Raw genomic sequence first — 12,975 nt, forward strand, 5'->3', positions numbered from 1 at the left:
ATTCATGAATCTATTCACTACTCTCTCTCAAAATGTCATATACCCACTGCTGAAGGTTTGATGATGCTTTGGTTTTGATTCAGGTATACTCAAAAATAGTTCCAACAATATGAATCAACAGAGCAGTTAATATATTTGAAAGAGGTTATGCAGCTATATGCCCACTGAAATGGATCTGTTATCCATAGAAACTTAGTAACTGCCATTCTTTTTCATTGAAATGAAAAGCTTAGCAGATTTTTTCATATCTGCAACAATATCTTTCATAATTCTCCAGAAATTTCATAATAATTCTTCAGTTGCATTTTGATGACTCAGACAATTCTATGTATGCTGTTTAAATCATAACTTCTAGGCTAGCAAGAAATTTACAGCTCAAAATACATTTTTCTTGTACAATAAAAGCTTATTATACAGAAACTCTTCCTCACTCAGAGTGAGGAAAGAAATAAAGAAGAAATAAATTTCAGGTCCAAGAAATAACCAGCAATAAAATCCATCTAAATTTATCTCTAAATATATTTCTGGTCTATTCAAACAATAACCTACAAATAAAAGCTATTTCCATGACCAGGATATGCTACAACAGCTCTGCTGTGCTGAACCTTGTGCCTTTGTTTGTTCCAGAAGTGGAGAGAAAGAGCCAGACTCTTTCCTGCAGCTCTCTTTCCACAGGGATTATTTAAGCCTGCTTTCAGCATTGCCTGGTCTTTCTTAGCCAGCTTTGATGATCAAGCAAGGTTAGTTGCCCTGTAGGCCTGTCCTAAAAAGGTCAACTGACGTCAGTCCACAAAAGCTAGGGATTAAAAAAAGTAAGGAGTGGACTTTAAAATGTGTGCAGTTAACATCTTTCATGAAAAAATATTCCAGTGATTTAAACTGGTCAATAGTTTAAAAATGGTAAAAAATGCCTTTGGCAACATGAATGCAAGTTTGTCATAGAGACTGAAATGTCTGCACCTCTACTAACGTGCCAGCAAAAGAATAGGAAAGAAATCTGGTTTAATTTATATACAGCAGCTATTTTTTCCTATTTGCAGTATTAATACAAAATGATAGATTTTTTTTTCTTTGTAAGAACTTCTAAGATTGTCTTTAAATTATTCTAAAGACAAGTATGTGAATTTATAGCTACTGTCAAATTTTTATTTTTAGCCTTAACCTACTTGATTAAAAGGTCACCAAATACTACTACCAAGGCTTCTAATTAATTAAGTAGTCTGGTCACCATATATCTATTAATGAAGCAAATCTCTTACCTGCATTAAATCCAAATATGGACTGTTCACATTGTCAAGGCAGTAAGACAGTTCTCAAAATAACTTAGTGAAAATGCTCAGTCCTGAGCGCATCATGACAGCACTGCTATTTGTGGGCAACCACTTGTCCATCTGACAGGAGTGGCTCTGTGATCTCTCTGGGATCTACCCTTCCCCTTCTCCAAGGGGATGGAGGCACTGCCTTCATTCAGTCTGTCTCTTACTCTGGCACAGCAGTTCTCTTCCTCCTCCTCTGGCAGCCTGCTGTGCCTAAGCAGCACAGCATGCAGCCCCTGGGAGTGCTCCCAGAGTGTCACCACTGACTTCAGAGGAGCCAATCTTTTGCCAAAATACTCCATCTAACTACAGAAGCACAGCACACAGGGGTTAATGCGGGCTGATGGTGAGTGGTATCCCAAAAAGGGACTTGCAGGAATGTTGTTTCCTCTCGTGAATCAGCAGAAGCAGAGGCATAATGGCCTTGCCTTTCAGTTGCTGTACATTAATCTCTGCAGAGCAATGCCTGTCATCGCTCAGATGTCAGATGCTGTTTATAACTCTGCTGGAAACACAGCATAGAATAAAACAGGCTCATTAGTTTCTCTTGAGACTGTATATGCATGGTTTAGGTTAGCTATGCTTTCACTGCTGCACTCAGCTGAAACATTGCAGCAGCAGCATTGGTGGCTTGGACAGTTGTTTAGTCTGTGAATCTGTCCAATATCTCCAATGTGAATCTCTCAATACATGACCAAAAGCCCATGATGTGTTCAGGTGCAGAGATTTCCACAGCACAGGTATGACAAGACCCAGAAGTACCCCCTTGGCTTGGCTTGAACCTGCTGCTTTTAATGGCACCCCATACCAGCACTGCAGGACAGAGAGAAGCAGTGAATCTGTTCAGCATCTCTGTGCCAGCTGTGATTTGGCAGGAGTTCAAAGCCTTTCCTGCTATTTACACTGAGGACTTCTACTCCTTACTGTCATCCTTTATATGAAGCTATTCCATAATTTGAATCCTTCTTTCTGCTTTTCCCAGTGCCACATCATTTCAAGGTGGGAAACAAGAGTCATGGCTAACGTTCAACAGTGTCAGATGCAGTATGGATTTATACAGGGGCACAGCAATGTTTCATGTTTTGTTTTCCTTCCTAACCATTCCTTACATTTAATTTGGACACTACTGGGCACTGAACTTGTTTTCATACAGCTGTCAATTGTGTATTCATTGCTCCAAAGTTATCCTGGTCATCAGGTTGCCAACTGTGAAATTGAAAGGGAGAAAACATTATTTTCTCCCAACTTAGGTTTTTCAATAAGTAGCTCATTTAAATGTGAGGACAGTTTTAGCTTTACTTTTCAATCCTGTACTCTTTTATGCTTTACTTTTCAGTCCTGTACTCTTTTATATTGTGACATCTCAATGTAATATATTGATTGCTGCTCGTCATTCGTTTTTTCGCTCTGCAATTAAATTCATAATATATGCAAAATACTTCCTTTCTGGTGTGATGCCTTTGTTATCTGAAAAGGAGCTATGTGATTTTGCCTTGTTGATTTTGCCTTTCTCACCTTCTGAATAGACACATACACCCTCAGTTCAAATATTCCGATGAGGAATACGCTGGGTGCTCTTTAGCATCAGCACACTGAGGTGAAATCACAAACACACCTCCAGCCCTCTGGCTCTAGCCCTGCCTGTAGCGGTCTCGTCCTGAGCCTAAAGGGCAAGAAGGAGCATCCCGAAGGAAGTGAATGACTTCCTCCCACGGTAAGCATTTCCCCGCTCTGGAGATTATTCCTGCCTCCGGCATCCTCTTGCGCGGCTGCCCTGGGAATACAGAGCCCTGGTGCAGCCTGGGGCAGCAGGAACTCCGTGTCCTGCCCCCCTTCCTGCTGCTGACCCCAACCCCTTCCCTTCGGAATAAATGTTTAATAGCTGGACATCTGCTGAGTTCGGGTTTGGCTACACCTCGTTCTATCCATCTAATAAAGGGCGACAGATTACTCGGGAAAATACTTCAGTTGTTATTTAATAAACCTACAGCAGTTCATACAGCTTCCAAAAGTTCTTCATTTACGCAGCTATCACCAATATTCTCCGCGAAGCTTTACAATCCTGCCTTTTTATCGCTAAAATCCTGGCTGCCGGCTTTCCTCGCCGCACAAACGGAGAACAATGGGGAGCCTTGGCGTGGCTTAGCCCCGTATCAAAACTAACGCGGCTTTGCCGAGAGGAGAGGAAATGTCTGCGTGCGGCCCTGTGCCCGCGGGCGGGGTGAATGGAGCTGTGAATTAGTTTGTGCGAGCTGTGGGGAGTCCCTCGCTCCGCAGGGAGGTTTTGGGGAGCGGCGCTGGAGCCGAGGCTGAGGGAGCGCTCGCTGCCAGCTCCGGCAGGCCTGAGAGCTCCGCAGCTCGCCTAATAAAGTGCTTATACATCCTGTTCCCACGCAAAAACGGCGAGCAAAGGAAGTCGTTTCCGAACCAAATGAACTTCTTTATTCATCAGAAAGCCTAAAAATAACAAAACAAATTAGGTAACTTAACCCGGCGTTCCGCCAGCCGCCTGCCCGCCTCAGAGGCAGAGCGCAGGCGCGGCCCATCGATGACTCGGGGCGCGACTGGCGCCGCCTGCCCGCTCGCATCCCGGAGCGCTCGCTGCCCCGCGCCGCCCGGAGCCGCCCGGAGCCGCCGCCGGCCCGCAGGACCATGGTGAGGGGGCCGGGGCGGGACGGGGCTCTCGGCCCGGGACAGGGGACCCCCGCCGCCTGCCCGGCCCGCCCAGCCGGCGCGGGAGAGCCGCGAGAGCGGGCGGCGGGGAGCGGGCCCGTGAGTAAGCAGTTCCCGGGCCACGCGGGGCCGCGGGCGGGGCTGGGCCTGGCTGCCGGCGTGAGAGCGAACGGGAGCGGGGAGCGGGCCCTGCTTCCGTGCTGGGACAAAGCGTTCCGAGGCCCTGTGGGGATGCGTATGGATATCTCCTTAGGGGTCTGGAGCATCTCTGTTGTGAGGAGGCTGCGGGAGCTGGGCCTGTTCGGTCTGGCAGAGAAGGATGAGAGGGATCTCATTGGTGCGTACAAATATCTCAAAGGCAGGCTAAGAGCATGGTGCCAGACCCTTTCCAGTGGTGCCCTGGCACAGGATGAGGAGTAATGGCCATAAACTGAAACAAAAGAAGTTGCACCTCAACATAAGGGAAAACTTTTTTACCCTGAGGTTGGCAGAGCACTGCCCAGGGAGATCACGGAGTCTCCCTCTCTGGAGACATTCAGTCCCACCTGGATGTGCTCCTGTGTCACTGCTCTGCGACCCTGCCTTGGCAGGGGGCTTGGAATGGATGATTTCCAGAGATCCCTGACAAAAGGAATTTAACAAAGTAAGAACCCATTCACAGAAAGGGTGGTTATTGGAATGGGCTGCCCAAGGAAGTGGTGGAGTCACCATCCCTGGAGGTGTTTAGGGATGTGGCACTCAGTGCCATGGTCTAGTTAACAGGGTGGTGTTCAGTCACACATTGGACTTGATGTATCAGAAATCTTTCCAACCTTATTGATTCTAGGATTCTGTAGTGCTGGGATTCTGTGGGAACAACCAGGGTTTCCTCCAGGAGCACTGTGTTAGCTTATTAGGGATACTAATGAGTTTTATTTTGTTCATTCCAGTTTCGCAACCAGTATGACAATGATGTCACGGTTTGGAGCCCGCAGGTAAAACCTTTACACACTTGCTCACTGGGGTTTTAACTTGCTATTTGGGTTTTCTCCACCTCACAGCAGTGGTATTACAGTCACAAAGGCTGTGCTCAGGTGCCTGAAGCTTCCTGCAGGCTGCTCCCCTCTCCCATTGTAGGCTGTAGGTGTCCAGAAAGCTCTCAGCACTCCCCTTGCTGCTGCTGTATGATCCTGAGTGCTGCTTACCTGGGCCTTGTCCCCTCCAGGTGCTTAAGGCAGTTGCTTTCTAAGTGTACCTGTGAGGTACAAAAGAGATGCTGTCATCTTTGGGTGGTTGGACTAGATGGTCTTGTAAAGGTCCCTTCCAACCCCAACCATTCCACGACTCTATGATCCTTTCACAGAGCTGCAATAAGTTGGTAAGTAAGGTACACAAAGCATGAAACTTTCAGTCTCCCCAAAGTTAGGCCATTGCCTAACTTCTCTTCTGTCCACTCGATAATATGGGAAAGAAACTCTTTTAGTTTATAATTGGGAGGTTCAAGTGAGATTCGCATTTGAATTTGGAATGTTACTACTTCTGAATCAGTTTCACACTGTATATTGTTACTGATAACATACACTGTGTGTTCTGAAACTTACACAGCCTGTGTTGAAAGTAAATATTCTGGAATTTTAAAAGACACTGTCAGCTGAGGTGTTTAATATTGCCTCTTCTCTCATTGGGGCTATTTTAAGACAGGATACTTGTAGAAAACTAGAGCCTTGGAAAAAGACTCGTTTATATATTCAGCAAAACTAGAGATTTATTTAAAATGCAAGTAGAAAATTGTATTAGTATAAAGCTAGTGTATTATTAGTTTGTGGGTTTGTATTGCTACTGAAATTCTTCATCATGTAGTACTATTGCATGTGAGATACAGTACAACAGTGTTCAGCCTTTCCATTCTTCCTGAAGACAACCTTTAATATTTCCCCTTTTCTTTCAGTCAATACCATGATAGGTGTAGGTGCCTTTGAAGGTGTAGGTGCCTTTGAGTTGTTTTAATCCTTCTTACTGCTGTGTTTCCCTGGCAGGTTCTGTATCACAAACTTTAATTTTTTTTGTCTTATCTGTTACTTAAAAGTTATTTAAGAAACTACAACATTCTCTTGAGACTTTCAGCAGGTACTGCCAAATATCAACAGCACAAATTTCTATGCTTTTCTTAAATTACCTTGAAAATGCTAATAGTATTGGGTTTTTTTTCTAAAAAAAAATACGTTTAAAATTGCTATTGTGCTGCAATTGATACTCCATCCATTCTTGTATGTGAGGCAGTGATGTGATGCCATAATAGTTTTTGGCACTGTTAATATAGGAGCAAATCATACTTTATTGGGAGATGTTTTCAAATATGTTAGTAAAGAAAAGGAAATAGGAGATTTAAAAACTTGGTTTCACCTTTTTACAGTCTTGCATATTGTTCCTGACAGCTGAAAAATTCATGTTGGACAGGTCACAGCAATTCAGTGCTGCTCTTGGGCAGGAAATATCCTATGTTATTGAAATTCCAGTTACAATTGGGATGAAATTTGACATTAGGGTCTCTCTAGGAGACTTAAATAAAAAAACCTTATGCCAAAAATCCCCAGCAATCTATGGGAAGGTGGTATCCTGTAGATCATCCCTTGCACACTCACCATAACAGCTACTGTGTTCCACTCCCTGCCAGCTGATGGGATGCAGCTCCATGGTGTCCATGCTTGCAGGACTGGAGTGCCCGTGCTGGCTGTCTGACATGGGCTGGAGTGCTGAAAATGGGAAAACCCTCAGTGCTTCTGTTACATGGACATTAAAGCTCCTGGCCACCTCTGCAGAGCTTGTACAGACTTCATTTTCTTTGGGACCTCTACTCCTGTTTCAGACTTGGCTGCAGTTGGCCAATAACTTGTTCAGAAGTTATTGGGGAGTGGCTGGTGAGACACAATAATTGCATAAGACCCATTTCTTCAGCAAAGCCGATTCAAGTGTCCAACTTCAGCTGGAAGTTCTGTCTGTCTTTGAATCACGTGCTGATTTAACCTGTCATGCAGTGGGCGTCCCCATTGGGGTGGGGAATCAAAGGTCTGAAAATGCAAAATTGGAAACTGATTCAGAGGATTAACTAGAGAGTGATTGACGACCTTCCACTTGGTTTTGCAGGGCCGAATTCATCAGATAGAATATGCCATGGAAGCAGTGAAACAAGGCTCAGCTACTGTGGGGCTGAAGTCGAAAACACACGCTGTCCTGGTGGCTCTCAAGGTAACTTCTGAACTCTGCTCTCAGTGGGGACAGTAATGTTCATAGAAAGGTTTTGGTTTGGCAGATTAGTTTTGTTCAGTCTGTATTTAGACATGAAATGTAAATGCAATTGCAGGTTCCCTTTGCTTGTGGACTGAAATACTTCCAGTACCTATGCAAGGCAGATCTTCACAAAATGGTGAAGGAAATGCATAGAAGATTTTTTTTCCCTTTAACAGATGTGTTCCTCTTTTTTTTGTTTTCTTTCTATTTGTTATTAAGCAGTAAATATATTCCTTTTTTTCCCTAAGACTTGAGTAAGTGTCTGTTCTTTCTTTTGTTCTGAGAGAACTGAAGTGGAATTAGGTTTTTCTTGTCTTCTGTTAGAAGTTTATAAATTGAATTTTTTTTTTATTGTTTCATGAACATATTCAGTTCTTGCTATAAATGTTAGCAGATTTCTCCACAGTGCTTGGCAGACTGTTCAGTTTGCTTCATAGTTTTCTCCTTTTATGCATAGAGAGCACAGTCTGAGCTGGCAGCTCATCAGAAAAAAATCCTGTACGTTGACAACCATATTGGTATCTCAATTGCTGGACTTACTGCCGATGCAAGACTCTTGTGGTGAGTATCCTGCTTGTTGACATACACAGTGCTGCAATAATGAGGGAAAGTTCATTCAGACTATTGCAAATGACATTTTCTGCTTTGCTAAGGATTAGTCTTGAGTTGCTGCTTAATGTTGTATTATGCCAAAGACCTCAGCATGAAATTCTGGCAAGTTTTTAACTAGTTGGCAGAAATCTCATTTGTTTGGCCTAAAATTTTGCTCTTTGGTTTTGTTACAAGTAAAACAGTCCTGTCTGGTTTCCCCAGTGTGATAGGGTTTCCAAGCAGTCTGAGAAACTCCATCACTTCTTTTCCTCTGGCAGCTGCTTCTGTGTACACACATTTGAGAAAGTTATTAAAGACCTACAGTGCTGTTTGTGTGGGCTTCAGGGGGGACTTCCTTTTAGCAACTTTGATCAGAAAGGGTGGGAAGTATTTCTGAAATAAGTTTAATTGCTGCAGTGTCACACAGCAATGTTACCATTTAACCTTGCCATTTCTCCAGAGGATCCGTCTCTTGCCTGCGTGAACTTCTACTTTCTTTGCATTTGTATGGCTGAAATACCCAGTTTATACTTTGTCAAACCTGTGGTCAACTTTCTCAATAACAATGATAGGTCATGTAGACATGAAATCATGGAAAGAAATGAAATCATCACCTTTGACCCTTTTTCTCATGAGCAGAGTTGAAACAAAAATGCTTACCTTAACAGACAAGCCTTGAGACAAAACTTCATTGTGTCTTTGATCTGATTTGAGTTTTAATTTTTTTCTTTTTTTATATTTTTGCTCCCTAGCAATTTCATGCGTCAAGAGTGTTTGGATTCTAGATTTGTGTTTGACAGACCTCTTCCAGTTTCTCGCCTAGTGTCACTAATTGGAAGCAGTATCCTTTTTTTATACAGTTCATAAAAAGACTTTCATCTATCACAGCTTTAAAGTTGAAAAAGTTTTTTGGACAATTCTCTTTGTTCACACTGCTTGTGTATACTTTCAGAGAACATCCCGTAAGGATGCATTTTGGTCCATCTCTGCTTGGTTTAGGAAAATTCTTGGGTAATTATCATATAATTTTGAGATTGTTTCCTTAGCTTTCTTAAGAAACCCAGATTCCAACTCAGCGCTACGGCAGGAGGCCCTATGGAGTAGGACTGCTCATCGCAGGCTATGATGTGAGTAAGCTGCTCTGGCTGCTACTGATCTGCAGGAAAATGTGCTCAGGGAAACTTTATGCAGCAAATAGATGTTGAGAGGGAAAGATGGAAGAGGCAGACTTGTCAAAATTCTCTGAATAACGAAATAATTTTCTGTATCTTACTCTAAAACAACTCAGAAATGTTAACTAATAGCTAATCTTACCTACGCTTACTGAGTATTTTAAGGTGCAAAGATGAGATTTGTTCATGTAAATATTTTGCAATTGCAATTGGGTGCTTGCAAATTATTATTTTAAAAACTCCCAGTAAGAAAATGGATGTGGAAATCGCCGCTGGCCTCTCTCTCACTTGTTTAGCAACAACATTTTGCTTAATGCAGCACACAGAGAATCTCTGTCCTCAAGATTGTTGACATGAGGATGGTTGGAGGAAATTTTGGTGTTGCCTGAAATTTTGGATGGCATGGTTTAGTCTACAGCAAGTTTTTACTTTTTGGTAGATAAGACAGAAAGTGTATAAAATACCTGCTGCAAGCCATGAAGTAGGGAGCATACTTAAGCACAGTGCAATTTGTACAACAGAGAAAGAAACACCTTTTTTGTGCCAGCCATCCTGTCCATTGAAAAGCTGCAGATGAGCAAAGTGGAAAAAAAGAGGTTTCTGTTTGGTTTTTTTTAAATTGTTGTTGTGGTTTTTTAAACAACAGGGTTGAAGGAATTGCATAAGAACAGTAATATGATCAGCAATATAAAATATATATAAAATACATTTCTGTGCACACATGTAGGTGTGATGTACCATGAAGTAAAATTCTTTTAGAAAATTTCGTGCTCTAGCAGCAGAGTTGGTGTGAATTTATATGTTTGTTTAACATTGTGTGGGGGCTTTCTTCTCTCTTTGTAGGATATGGGCCCTCACATCTTCCAAACTTGTCCCTCTGCAAACTATTTTGACTGCAAAGCAATGTCCATTGGTGCTCGTTCACAGTCAGCACGAACTTACTTGGAGAGGCACATGACTGAGTTCACTGAGTGTGAGTAATGGAACTCTCTCTGCCCACTGGTGTTCATCAGTTCTGCAGTTTGTCTCCTGCTGCCACTCCATCCTTTTGCTTTGAGTGAGCTGAAGATAAATATTGTGAGCCAAGTTTGGCATAACTGTAAATCTGCACAAAGATAAAATTTTAGAGAATGTGGCTGAGATTTTCATGTCTTAACGTGTGGGTGTTTATTTCATCTAATGGCAAGAAAAGCTGTGAAAAACATTCAGAGCCTCTATCCTTTTTAACCCAGGGAAAGTGTTTCCATAGCAGAGCAGGGTTAGTATGTCAGGGCAAGTATTTAGGCGCTGCATTTTAAGTGGTAAATTTATTTTTGTATGGGATGATGATGAGGAACCATTGAATACCTGCTTGGAGGAAAAAAACTTGAATCAAGGCAGTGGTCAAAAATGGATGCACTTGACCTCAGATATAAGGGAAGGCTGGTTTCTCAAGGAAAACTTTTATAACCAGCTCTGCTCAGAAAGGAAAGGAGGTCTTGGAGACAAAGTGACCCAAGCTGATTTTGGAGTTGTCAGCTAGGATTAGGAAGAAGGGGAATGAGTGTCTAGAGGTAATACCATATAGTTTGTCAATGTCTTTCTGATTCCATTTTAAGGTAATCTAAATGAGCTAGTTAAACACGGTCTGCGAGCCCTGAGAGAGACTCTGCCTGCTGAACAGGATCTGACCACCAAGGTAAGGACTGGGTTTCCTTTGCCATTGTTACTTGGAAGTAACTGTGACAAAATTCTTGTGAAGTATGGCTGGCACTGAAGCTTTGAAGCTGCATACTTGTAGATGGTATCTTTATTTCAAGTCACCAGTGTATCTACTGTTCTGTGTTCTTCTCAGATTTAAGTTTCTTCACAAAACCATGTTTTCACTAAATAAGACATTGTTTCCTTGGTGCATTCACTCTCTCTTGAGCTTTGATCAGTGTTTAAGATGCATTACCTGCAGCTGTAGAATCCCAGCATTGCATTGTGAGCACAGTCAACAATTCATTTGACTGTGAAATCACGGTGAGTGAAGGTAATGCACCAACAGTTTACAGAGCATGCAGCATCACAAAGCTGCACAAACTTTTGACAATGAATTGAGGAACTGTTGAAGAAGAAAATTCTAATTATATCCAATTATCTACCATTTTCCATGTTTTTTTTATTCCTAGCTCACCATGTTTTTTAGAAGTCTTAAAATACTGAAAATCAAAATGAGGTGAAAATAGGTGGTTTTGAGAAATTGTGTGTGTTATTAAATAGAAAACAAAATGAAAGAAATTGAAACCCTTGAATGGCTTATAAGATTTTTAAATATGATAGCTTTTGTAAGTGAAAGCTGTAAAGCCAAAGTTAATTGCAGGAAAATGCTTCTCACTGCTCCCAACCCTTTGCTTGACAGAATGTTTCAATTGGAATTGTGGGCAAAGACATGGAGTTTACCATCTATGATGATGATGATGTAGCACCATTCCTAGAAGGTCTTGAGGAGAGACCACAGAGAAAGGTGAGTGGTTCAGATATGAATAAATAGGCTTAGTTGAATGACAGTAATTAGATATGATCTGCTATGTTTAACATAAATTTAACTCTACCACTGGGGCAGAGTTCTGGGAACGCAATTTTTAAAATATGTAATTACTATATGCACACTACATAATCTTTACTGGTAACTCAGATACTTATTAAATCAATTAATGCTAGATTTATAAATGCCAGGCTGTTCCAATGTCATCTCCTTTCCTCATCTCTGCCCAAGTACGAGTTTTCACTGTCTTACAGCAGCAGTGTATGTTGCATATGTTTCTCACGCCCTTTGCAAGACGCCTCCATAGTCTCCTAATTACCATCTGTGTCCTGCTTGTGCTTAATTTGGATAACAGTCATTTGTGAGCTGTTGGCTGACACGAGCTGCATTTACCACTTGTGGTGCTCCAATGGGGATAAAGCGGATTTGTCAAGTGTTGTCTTCTGCCTCCCTAAAACATTTCTTTTCCCTCTCTCCAAGCCGGTCCCACCTGTTGAAGAAACCGTGGAGAAGGCAGAGGAGCCGATGGAGCACTAGTTGATGGATGAGTTCCTCTGTTAATGTATAATTATCCAGGAACATTTATCCATTTGCTGGTAACTTTATCCTCACCTATATATGTTTTCTGACGCTACATTCTGAGGATTGCTCATAAAGAAAGAAACCAAGCAACCTACCTACCCTTAAAAGACAGACAGGAGGACATACCTGGGTGTAACTGCTCGGACAAGAAAGGTGTAATCATTTTCTAAATAGTACATGATACTGTTTTATAAAGAAAAGATACTGTCTTTAACTCCTAAGGACAAGTGGAAATAAATCAATTTCTCGGACTCTGCTGTGAGTTTGGTTTTTTTGGTCTGAAAAAGCAACTCTTCACAAATAGCAGTGTCATATCAAGGTACCATTGTGTGTTTGACCATTTGTTAGAGTGTTTGCTTAATGTGTAGAACTGAGAGGATCTTAAAATGCCTATGAAACCATAAAATACTCATGGAGCAAACAGGGAACAGCACTTCCCTGGGTCAGCTTTTCCTAGCTGAAAAGGCATGTGTGGTTATGAGGCTGAAGCAGCATGAAGCTGACAACCAGTTGTGGTCAGGTTTTTGGGGGGATTTACTCACCCCCAGCTCTTAGAATGTCAGTGTTTCTTTAGAGCCTTGGGCCAGAACAGGGCCTTTAGCTCATTGAGGGCTGAATTGGAGTAACAAAAAACCACTGGAAGTTCCCATTAGAGGTCTCCTGAGCTGAGCTGTGGAGTCTCTGCATTGCTGCTGAACCAGCAGGTTCTGCAGGGCTTTGTCCCTTCAGCTTGTGTGCCCCTGGTGCTCTTTGGGTTTAAGCTGAATGCCACAAAATTTGGGACTAACAGTGACTTCCTCAGAGTCACCTGCCAGGGAGGCCCAGGGAATTGGTGCTTCCTGGCTGGGATGCTGTGTTTGAAACA

The 12,975-nt window shown here is 42.3% G+C and overlaps 1 protein-coding gene and 2 long non-coding RNA genes across 3 annotated transcripts; 1 reads left to right on the forward strand and 2 right to left on the reverse strand.

Moving 5' to 3' along the window:
- Positions 1 to 3,856: 3,856 nt before the first annotated feature.
- Positions 3,857 to 12,361, forward strand: PSMA1 (proteasome 20S subunit alpha 1). The gene is made up of 10 exons (XM_064425414.1): positions 3,857 to 3,971; positions 4,919 to 4,963; positions 7,113 to 7,214; positions 7,714 to 7,817; positions 8,600 to 8,688; positions 8,904 to 8,974; positions 9,863 to 9,992; positions 10,618 to 10,697; positions 11,403 to 11,507; positions 12,009 to 12,361. The coding sequence occupies exons 1-10, from the start codon at positions 3,969 to 3,971 to the stop codon at positions 12,063 to 12,065; spliced, it is 786 nt and encodes a 261-aa protein (XP_064281484.1). The 5' UTR covers positions 3,857 to 3,968; the 3' UTR covers positions 12,066 to 12,361.
- On the reverse strand, positions 3,995 to 5,251 carry LOC135303506 (uncharacterized). The gene is made up of 3 exons (XR_010364981.1): positions 4,802 to 5,251; positions 4,535 to 4,610; positions 3,995 to 4,419 (listed from the first exon to the last, which is right to left on the reverse strand). It is a non-coding gene; the product is annotated as an uncharacterized LOC135303506 (long non-coding RNA).
- LOC135303505 (uncharacterized) lies at positions 9,570 to 10,945 on the reverse strand. Its single transcript, XR_010364980.1, has 2 exons — positions 10,580 to 10,945; positions 9,570 to 10,124 (listed from the first exon to the last, which is right to left on the reverse strand). It is a non-coding gene; the product is annotated as an uncharacterized LOC135303505 (long non-coding RNA).
- Positions 12,362 to 12,975: the final 614 nt, after the last annotated feature.

Source organism: Passer domesticus, chromosome 6 (assembly GCF_036417665.1).
Source record: "Passer domesticus isolate bPasDom1 chromosome 6, bPasDom1.hap1, whole genome shotgun sequence".
Lineage (NCBI taxonomy): Eukaryota > Metazoa > Chordata > Aves > Passeriformes > Passeridae > Passer > Passer domesticus.

Coding starts and splice junctions, on each gene's coding strand:
- PSMA1 (XM_064425414.1), top strand. Junction 4,964..7,112: donor TCACGGTTTGGAGCCCGCAG/GTAAAACCTTTA, acceptor TTGGTTTTGCAG/GGCCGAATTCATCAGATAGA. Junction 8,689..8,903: donor AGTGTCACTAATTGGAAGCA/GTATCCTTTTTT, acceptor AGCTTTCTTAAG/AAACCCAGATTCCAACTCAG.